General features: G+C 49.0%; 1 protein-coding gene across 3 annotated transcripts in view; it reads right to left on the bottom strand.

The window, feature by feature from the left end:
- Positions 1-3,769, bottom strand: part of L3MBTL2 (L3MBTL histone methyl-lysine binding protein 2) — a 19,738-nt gene extending 15,969 nt beyond the window's left edge. For all 3 annotated transcript variants that reach the window (XR_003914176.1, XM_029953500.1, XM_029953499.1), the window contains exons 1-3: positions 3,695-3,769; positions 1,679-1,925; positions 282-415 (exon numbers count right to left, since the gene is read on the bottom strand). Coding sequence is in view for 2 of the 3 variants with exons in the window: in XM_029953500.1 (XP_029809360.1) it covers positions 282-415; positions 1,679-1,925; positions 3,695-3,718 (405 nt within the window). In the remaining variant the exon portion in view is untranslated. The remainder of the gene's footprint in view (positions 1-281; positions 416-1,678; positions 1,926-3,694) is intronic.
- Between the last annotated feature and the right edge of the window lie 6,757 nt (positions 3,770-10,526).

A 10,526-nucleotide genomic window follows, 5' to 3' on the forward strand; every position in this document is an offset into this window, starting at 1 on the left:
CAGAGCCTGGAGCCTGCTTCTGGTTCTGTGTCTCCTTCTCTCTCTGCCCCTCCCCCTCTCATGCTGTCTCTCTCTGTATCAAAAATAAATAAAACATTTTTAAAAATTTAAAAAAATAATAAATTTTAAGAGCATAATAAACAGCAGGAAATCTACAACCTCAGAGAGCCACAAGCAAGTTCCTTCCAGAGCCCTCTTGGCCTCTTTGCCATGAGCCAGCTGACTGTCCTGTCTCAGCTCCCAGGGCCCCAGGAACAGTCGTCCGAGTGACTGGCTCTTACCTGTAATCTGGCCAAGATACTGGCTTTCTTGGAGTTGGAGGAGTAGCTCCTGGAGCAGGAGACGCTGCAGAATCTCTTAGTCTTGGAGAAGAAGGCTTCCCTCGTACCCACGATTCCACACATCTCACAGACAGCTGGGAAGAGAACTCAGCGTGTGACCCACTGATATGGTCACCCCAAATCAAACAAAACATGGGCCCTTCAAAACCGGAACAGTGCATTAACCAGGGGCAGGGGTCCAAGCCCCAACTCGGACGCGGACAGGACTGGAACAGGAGGAGGAGGCCTGTATACAACAGAACCTGCTTCGCTGAAGATAAGCTGCCTGGCGGCCCTCGCTTAGACGCCAACAGTGGAGCTAAGGAAAATCCACCGGGCAACAGGTGAGTGTTGGAAAGTTCGTGAAGAAGAAAATGAGAAGTGAAAACGCTATTCATTTCTGTGGGCGTTTTGTCTTATCTACAAAGAGACTGAGCTAGATCAACGGTTCAATCCTGACATGAGAATCAGAATTAAAACTACTCACGCCTGAGATTCTAATTAACTGGTCTGTGGGGGGGGACAAAGGCATCTGTAGTCTGTTAAAAGCCCCCCAGGTGATCCCAATGCACCACCAGGATCGAGAACCCCTGAACTCCATGCTAATGGTTCTTTCTAGTTCCAAAGTTCTAAGATTCCAAGAGAACGGGTGGAAGAAGGTAGAAGGGAGAAAGTTAAAACCAAATAAAAGGAAGGGGAGGGAAGGAAGAGAAGACTGGTAGAAAAGAAGAGTCAAGTGGCAGAGTATTAGATCACTCTGTTAAAGAGTGTCGGCACCAAGGGACAGGACTATCCTCACAGGGATCTAGCCCCTGGCTTCGCAGGCAGTCCGCACACTGGAGGCCCCGACACAGGGGTCCAGGAGCTTTCCAAGCATCACAGCTCGGAAGCTAACTGGCTTCCAGATGATCCGGGGGACCGTCACCAGTAATCCTCTCCCCCGGGGTCACTGTCCTCTGTACTCCCCTACACCTCACATCCAACCCACGAGCTAGTCCTTCTCCTTTCCCAGACAGTAAGCAGAACATTTCTGGTGTTCTTTTCAGCATGCAGGCTTAAAAACCAACCAGCTATTCACACAAATATAGAAGCCCCATATTGACGACTGGCATTTAATATGTGCCAAATAAATATTAGTTGTAGGAAAGAACATAGGAAATTGCAATTTGAAATCCGACTGCAGCAGGGGAAATGCCCTTTGGGGCTACTTGGGGTACTTCTGTCTCACAGGCCTTCAGTCATCTGAGCAAACAGCCCTTTACGCCTGGACAGCTCTGCCCACATGGCCTATGTCCCCCTCCTCCTCCTCCATAGCCCCCTGGAACCTCCCCATCTTCAGGGGACGCTCCCAAAAGCACCTGGCTCAGAACCACTGCCATCCAAGGAGCGGGGAGTCCCAGGGCTGAGCAAATGCAGGGGAGAGGTGGGCAGCTCCCCTGCTTCCCGATCCTCATTTTCGGCTTCACTTGACCCGTCCAGATAGGAGCTGCTCTCGCTGCCCGCACTGCTGTTATAGCTCCGGAAACTGTCATAGCCACCAAAGAGCTCCAAGTCGTCTTCCTCCTCCTCCTCCTCCTCCTCCATGGGTTCTGAAGATGGAGTTTCCTAGGGGAGGACACAAACCAGGCAGGAGGAATCAGTCCGGACTTGGTGTATGTGGGGAGGGACGCTGCAGGCCAGCTCTCAGCTCCCTTTCCAGTTCTTGGTCAAGTCAGCAGCTCTGGGCCAAGTTGCAGGCACAACCAAATACCCCTGCTGCAAACACCAGGATCACCACTCTTGTTTGTACAGTTCTGAACTGCAACTCAGCAGATGAGCGTAACAAGACACAAAGTACATGTTAGGAATTTACCAAGCTCCTCCTGTGGATTTATAAATGATGACCTTTTAACGTGATTTAAACAGAATACAATGATGTGAAAATACTCTAAGTTATCTCATAAAGACTTTCTGGGGAAGATGTATACTGGAAAACCATTCTTCCCCCCTCAGCATAGGTACACCAAATAATCTCAATTCAGAAACAATTTCAGCCACAGAAAAGTGGCTGACGCAGACGACACACTAGTTACAGTACAGTGGTATCTACCACAACTCTGGACTCAGCTCCCAACCTCACTAGCTGTGGGTCTTCGGGCAAGTCATTTAACCTCTCTGGGCCTCGACTATCTCATCTATGAAATAAGAAAAGTAGTTGGCTGCCAAGAGGCAAAATGTAAATGAGATACTGCGTATCAATCTGCCTGGCACGCAGCAGGAAAGGTCCTAGGGCTCGAACACGCTCTCTGCGGCTGGAGTCGCTCTACGATCCCAGCACGTCAATCCCTCCGTGCATCAGTCCCCGCACCTGTCAATGAGGATAATCCCACCTCTGTCAGAAGCTTTGCGGGAGATTTATGCGTAATACAAGTGCGGCACTCCAAACAGTGGCTAGCGTGTAGCAAGTGTTTGATACATGTTGGCAATCATTACTGGTTAAAAGCACCCGCCTTCAAAAAACCGGAAGCGCCCGGGTTCGAATCCCACTCTGCCACTTAACTGATTTTTTGGTGCAAGATATTGAACCTCGCTGCTCGCCTTTCTTCACCAGTACGACGGACATCGTAAGCCTTCTTTAGACGGCTGGTGTGAAGACTGACATATGCAAGCCTAGTTCTGTTTCCAGCTGGGCGTTACAGCTCTAAAAACGCGAGCTATTCTTACTCTCCTGGCCCCTCATAGACGCTTTGGGTTATTCCATTCTAGGTTTACAACTAACACGCGCCAATGCACTAGAAATAGGAGGTGCCCAGAGCCAAAGGGTTCAAGGGGGCGTGGGCTGCGGGCTGGGCGTGAGCGGGAAAAGTTGCAGAGGCTGCAGACTGGGTGCCCGTGTCCTTTCCAGCTGTGTGGCCTTCCGGGGGAAGCCACCACCGGTCTCTAAGCCTCAGCGACTCTAACCCTAACAACGAAACAGTAACACAGGATTGTTGTGAGTACACTGGCAGACCGTGCACGTGAACGCTCCAGACGCGTGGTTTTTATTACTTTAATCTCCGTCACGTCCCCACAGGATGTGACGACAGGCCTCCTAATCCCCAAAGAGACGACCACGAGAGAGGGAGGACGAAGAACATTCAGGAGCTCGGAGATCCTGAACTCAGTTCCCCTTCCCCCAGGCCGGGGAGCCAGTTCCGCCCTGAACTACTGGCCGGACGTCGGCCCCGGCAGTGTGGAAGCCAAAGGCCACTGGCCCTGCTCAGCCCAGCTACCTCAGTTTATCCATCCTTCCACTCTCCACCCTCCAGGCGTCACTAAAAGGCCTAAAGAACGGTCGCCCGTGCGAGGCTCTCGGGGTTCCCTTTCCCAGTCACGAGAAATCCTCTCCCTCTCACCTCGACGCCCCGGGTCTTCTCCATGAGACCTAACACAGTTTCTTCAACCGTCACCAGGTGCAGGAAGCCATATTGGCCTCGCGGCTCTACCCGAGCGCAGTCATTGGCCGCCTCCCAGAGCCGCAGGCCAATCACGCCGCAGGAAAGAGGATAAGTCGGTTCCGCGCTCACTTACGCCCCTGCCCCTGGGGGCGGGGAAGTCGCGGGAGCTTGTGGGACTTGTAGTTTCTCCGTGGGTGCGCTTGGAAGGGGCGTTGCTATAGCGATGTGAAAATCCCTGCCCGCTGGCCATGCCCAAGCTAGGGTAGATTTCCTTTCTCTACGCTAACCCCTTCCTCTCACCTCTACCTCGTTCTTTATCAAACAACTATTAAGCGCGTAATATAGGTATTGTTCCAGGCACCAGGAATGACATCGCATTCCCCCGATTAGAACTTTAAGGTGTCCCTTGCGCCAGGATGACTAGCAGAGAGACTGATTTCCAATTCAGGCAGCAACTGTACTATTCTTACACCCAGTGCTATACATGCTCAAAATCCTGCAACACTGTCTGGCCATCACCATCTCCTGAATAAAACCTCGAATATGAGGCACATTGCCTCACTCATTTTGGATGCCCCACAACCTCCTTAACACTCAGAATTCTAGGTGCTGTGGTAGATAGAGCTTTACAAACAGCTCAAATCTGAAGACAGCGAATCACCCTAATAAAGGAGAAGTGGTCACCCCAACCTTTCCAGGATCACATAGGATTGGAATTTCAGGTTAGTCCAAATTATTTCCCTGTGCCATGCTGTGCTCTGATCCCATTAAGAATCTAAATGTTGGGGCACCTGGCTGGTCAGTCAGAGTCGGGTAGAACATGTGATCTCTAGGTCATGCGTTTAAGCCCCACGGTGGGTATAAAGATTACTAAAAATATGGGGCACATCAGTGGCTCAGTCGGTTGAGTATTGAACTCATTGTTTCACCTCAGATCACAATCTCATGGTTCCTGAGATGCGGCTCTGGAGTGACAGTGAGGAGCCTGCTTGGGATTTTCTCTCTCTCTCTCTCTCTCTCTCTCTCTCTCTCTCTCTGCTGTTCCCCTGCTTGTGCACATGAGCTCTCCCCCCACCCCAAAATAAGTAAACTTTAAAAAAAAAATGACTAAAGAAAAAAAGAATCTAAATGTAGCAATTGGAGGCTGAATATACGTGAAAAACATTTCTAAACTTGCGGTCCACTACATACATGTGAAAGCGGTTTTTTATTTTTCCTTCCTTCAACCCCCCTCTACCATCAACCCTACCTCCCTGCTATCAATCAGTATTGGTTCTCCATTCAAAATATATCCTATGGGGCATCGGGGTGGCTCAGTCGGTTAAGTGTCCAACTTCGGCTCAGGTCATGATCTCATGGTTTGTGGGTTCGAGCCCTGCGTTGGGCTTTGTGCTGACAGCTAGCTCAGAGCCTGGAGCCTGTCTTTGAATTCTGTGTCTCCCTCTCTCTGTCTGACCCTCCCCTGCTCACGCTGTCTCTCTCTCAAAAAAAAAAGAAAAGAAAGAAAAAAAAACATTAAAAAATAAAAATAAATATATCCTATATCCCTCCACCACTACCAGTCCACTGCAGCAGACCTCCTAACAGATCCCTGTTTGAATTTACACCTTTAACCCACACAGGTGGTCTTTTAAAATCATAAACCAGATCACGTTCATCCTCTTGCCTAAGGGGAAGTGCAGGCTTCCCCTTGCACTTTGAATAAAATCCAAACATTCCACCACCCTGAATGACCTGGCCACAGCTTTCTCCTTAACTTCTCCCTGTGCTACCCTTTGACTCCACCCATCCAGTCACTTCTTGTTCTTGACTGCCAAGCCTGAGTTCCCCTTGGGGCCTTTTGCACTTGCTGTTCTTTGTGTGGGACATTCTTTCCGTGGCATTTCTCATGGATGACTCTTCATTCTTCAAATTTCAGCTCCAAGTCACCTCCTCAGGGACCTTACTTATTTATTTTAAATGTTTATTTTTGAGAGAGAAAGGGAGCACGAGCTGGGTAGGGGCACAGAAGGGGACAGAAGATCTGAAGTGGGCTCTATGCTGACGGCGGAGAGCCCAGTGTGGAGCTCAAACTCACAAACTGTGAGACATGATCTGACTTGAAGTCAGACGCTTAACTGACTGAGCCATCCACGTGTCCCAGGGGCCCTATTTAAAGTGCCTTTTCCCTCCCCTCGCTCTGAATCCTTTCACCCATTTTATTGTTCCTCGCAGTACTTGTCTCTGTCTGAGGTTATCCTGTTCACTTGTGTATTTGTTTATTGCCCATCTCCCATCTCTGGAATGTAAGACACATTAGACCAGAGACTTTGCCTTGTTCTCTGCTTTCCAGAGCCAAGAACAGAGCCTAGCATACACTAGGTGCTCAATGACTAAAGAGATAGATAATAAGACTTCAAGGATTAAAACAGGTTGCTTTTTTAAAATTTTACTTTTTTATTTGAGAGAGAGAGAGCACGCACAGAAGCTGAGAAGAGGGGCAGAGGGAGAGAGAATCTTAAGCAGGCTCCACACTCAGTGTTGAGTCCAATGTGGAGCTCAATCCCTCAACCCTGGGATCATGACCTGAGCTCAAATCAAGAGTCAAGAGTCAGGGGCGCCTGGGTGGCTCAGTCGGTTTAAGCCTCTGACTTCGGCTCAGGTCAGATCTCACGTTCGTGGGTTCGAGCCCCGCGTCAGGCTCTTTGCTGACAGCTAGCTCAGAGCCTGGAGCCTGCTTCTGGTTCTATGTCTCCTTCTCTCTCTGCCCCTCCCCTTCTCATGCTCTGTCTCTCTCTGTATAAAAAATAAAACATTAAAAAAAAAAAGAGTCAAGAGTCAGACACTCAACCGACTGAGCCACTCGGGCACCCCACTATAGGGTAGTTCTTAAAGGCAGAGCACAGAATTAGGTAGCTTGGTGTTCTGACCCTTGTGAACTCTTTTGTTCTAAGGGTTCTTGGTCCAGTTCCTTCATAAGGAGATTTAGGCTTTCCTTCCCTGGGCCTCACCTTGTTTATCAAGTAAACTGGATTAAGTTGCTCTCATTCTGGGACGCCTGGGTGGCTTAGTTGGTTAAGTGTCCAAGTGTTGTTTTGGGCTCAGGTCATGATCTCATGGTTCATGAGTTCGAGCCACAGTGCAGAGCCTGCTTAGGATTCACTCTCTCCCCCTCTTCTCTCTGCCCCTCCCCCTGCTGGTGTCTGTGCATGTGCCCTTGCTCTCTCTCTCTCTCTCAAAATAAATGAATAAACTTAAAAAAAAAGTTACTATCAGTTAACTTGAAAAGTTCTATGACTTAAAAGTGCAATACACAGGATTTAATATTGGGCATAATAAAGAGATAGAGTCTAGGTTTTAATTTCTGCAGTGAAAATAATAGGGTCACTTCATTGGGTTGTTGTAAGAATTAGAAATAAGGGAAAAAAAAGAATTATAAATAAGGAATGTGTAGTGCTTGCCACGTACAGGGTACAGTACATGAGTGTTATCATCCTGTTAGACACCAGAACGGCAGCACCAAGAAGAATAAGACAGTCAAGAAGCATACCATTTATGAGTTGCTTAATCTTTTATTAATTTTTATAAAAGTACAGCCATAGGGGTACCTGGCTGGCTCAGTAGCTAGAGCGTGCAACTCTTGATCTTGGGGTCATGAGTTCAAGCCCTATGTTGGGCATAGAGCTTCCTTAAAAAAAAAAAAGTACAACAGTAAAGCTCATAGGCAGAGAGTCTCCTCAGAGCAAATCATCCTCTTCATCAAATATTTATTTAGTGTCTACTTCATGCCAGGCACAGTGCTGGACTCGGAGACACAGGAGACCATCTCTGTCCATCCGCATGGAATTCACTGCCTCCTTCCTGCAGAGAGACAGTGAAAACAGCCTATGGTTCCGCTGAGAAGGAATGTGGCAGGGGGCTGTGATGAAACACAGGAAGGGAGCGCCTAGAAAGGGGTATGACTCACAGGGTGAGAAGTAACCAGTTAGGATAAGAAGGTTGTTAGGGGAAGGGCATTCCAGGCAGAGACACAGAAGTTAGGGAGGATGGTGAATAGCTCCAGTTGGCAGGAGAATTTAAAGGGAAACCTTTGTAGGTTTTAAATGATGGAGTGAATTGATTTGATTATGCTTTTTGAAAAATTTTTAAAATTTATTTTGAGAGAGAGAGAGCACACATGCGTTCAAACAGGCGGAAGAGCAGAGGGAGAATCCTCAGCTGGCTCCCTGATGCCAGCTCAGAGCCCTACGCGGGGCTCCACCCCAAGAACCAAGAGATCGTGACCTGAACCGAAATCAAGAGTCAGATGCTTAACCAACTGAGCCACCCAGGCACCCCGATTTGCCTAGGCCTTGAAAGACCATTCTTTGGCTGAAATGTGGAGAAAGGGTTGTAGGTGGGTTGAGAGAAAAACAGCAGGAAAAACAGAAGGCTTTTGTAATGATCCTGATGAAGGATGATTGTTACTTGGAACAGGGCAGACTCTGTGGGCATGCAGCAAAGTAGAATTTTTTAAATTTATTTATGTAGAGAGAGAGAGAGGGAGAGAGAATGTGCGTGAGCAGGTGCACACACACACGCAGGGAAGGGGCAGAGAGAGAGGTAGAGAGAACCTCAAGCAGGCTCTGCACCAGCAGGGCGAGCCCCATACAAACTGCAAGCTCATGACTTGAGCCAAAACCGAGTCGGGTGAGGGGGTTTAACCAACTGAGCACCCAGACACCCTGAAAGGTAGACTTTTTGAGAAATGTGTTGGAGGCAGTAATTAATTGTATGGAGGGGGCAGAGTGAGGAATCCAGAATGACTCTGGGCAGACCTGTTACAGGGGTAGATTTGGGAAGCATGTTTTCTAATAGCTAAAAACTGGAGGCTGGATGAGTGAGGTCGGGTGGTTGAATAGCAGGCATTAAGGATTCTGCTTGGTCTGAGATGTCTGTGGGAAGAGGGCAGGAAGGCAGCTGGATTCATCAGGGAGCTCTGACCTGGAGACCTTTATCCTGCAGTCTTTGGCATCTCTGTGAGTCCCTAAATCCATCTTCTCTGTGATGTATTAATTTTCATATCTTGATGCATACATATATCAACAGTACAAGGCAGTAGAAATTTGAGCTTTCTGGTGTCAGAGCATTTTAACAAAAGTACCAGGCTTTCAGAGAGGGAAAGCGGCAGAGTGGGGACCCCACTGACAGGCACCGTTAGCATAAGTTGAAATGACTGTTAATTAGGAATTCAGTTGCAACATCTTGTTCAACGCAGGTTGCTAAGCAACAGTGGCCCCTGGAACCATGTGGCCCATTCCTTAGCCACAGAGCTCCTGGGCCTGGGTCTCATGCTGTATGTACCACAGGTACCCTTTTTGGTTGGTCTGCATCATGCCTTTACACATGGACCTCATACACCCCTCTCTTTTCAGGGCGTCCCTTTCAGGAGTCACTGCCCCCCCCATCATCAATCTCTGGTTTTCAATTGGATCATTACATTCACACAAGAATGAGCTCTTGTGTTACCCAAACTATGGAAATAAGTCCCTTGAACCCACGTTCTCTGTCCCCTGCATTGTGCTGGTTCATCCCCAATCTTTTCAAAGACTAGTCTGCACACACTACCTCTGCTTCTGCTTCTCCTTCTTCACCTGTCACCACGCTCCACCAAAAACGCTTCGTTAAACTCACGACTTCTCTGATGCATAGCCACATCTCTTTCCTCAGCAGCATTTGACATAAGTGATCATTCCATCCTTCGTGAAAGGCTGTCCTTTTTGGGGTCCCCTCTGGTCTTCCTCCTGCCTCTCTGGCCAGTCTTCTCTCCTTTCTAGGGCTTTCCTCCTCTACCTGAACCCTAAATATTGGGTTCTCCAGGGCCCTGTCCTGGGCCTGCTTTTTTTCCTCTTTACTTTTCACCATGAGTGACGTCTTTTATTTTTAGTGTTCTAAATACCATATATATGCCCCAAATTCACATCTCCAGCCCGTGTGTTTGTCATCTGGGCTTCAGACTCCTATGCCCATCTTTTTAGATGACAGCTGGAAATTGCATCATAAACCAGAAAACAGAACACTTTATTCCCTTACCCCGTACCTATGTCTCTTCTAGTTTTCCCCATTTCTGCACACAGCACTACTGAGCACTCAAGAACTTTTAATCCATCAGCAAATCCATTCTTCCTTTCAGTTCATCAACAAATCTCATTAATTCTCCCAAACCTGCCTCAAGTATTTATTTCCATTTCTTTCTGGCACCACTTAAATCCAGCCCACCATCATCCCTCCCCTGGATGTCACCGAAGCCGCCTAGCTAGTCTCCTCTCTTACCCTATCCCATAAACTGGATCGATTCATTCCCCTGAGTCACTGATTTGCAGGCTGGGTGCTCTTCTCTGTACCAAATCACCCACTTCTGCCTGGCCTTCCCCAGGTATTTTACAAGACCTTTGGGAGAGGGGGCAAGGACGATGGCACAGCGCCTGTCTTCATGGAGCTTCCATTCCAATGTGATCTAAAGGATAGGAGCCCAGCGCTTTCAGGCCCCGACCTCGGGCCCACAAGGTGCTAACAGCTTTGACGCTGGCCTGCCACCTGTGACTCTGGGCAGGCCTCAGTTCGCCTCGTCTGCAAAACGGGACGACTACGGGCAAGCACCTGCCCCTGGCGCCCCAGGGGAAGCATGCGCAAGGGTGAGGTGGGGTTCTCTGCGGCCCCGCCAATTTCAAGCCCAGCAGGGCGGGGCGGGGGCGGGGCCCTCGGCCAAGTGGCCCGGGGCGCGCTCAGGTTCAGACCGCCAACCGTCCGCCGCCCCGCCTGCCCCGCCCCC

Source organism: Suricata suricatta, chromosome 10 (assembly GCF_006229205.1).
Source record: "Suricata suricatta isolate VVHF042 chromosome 10, meerkat_22Aug2017_6uvM2_HiC, whole genome shotgun sequence".
Taxonomy (NCBI): Eukaryota; Metazoa; Chordata; class Mammalia; order Carnivora; family Herpestidae; genus Suricata; species Suricata suricatta.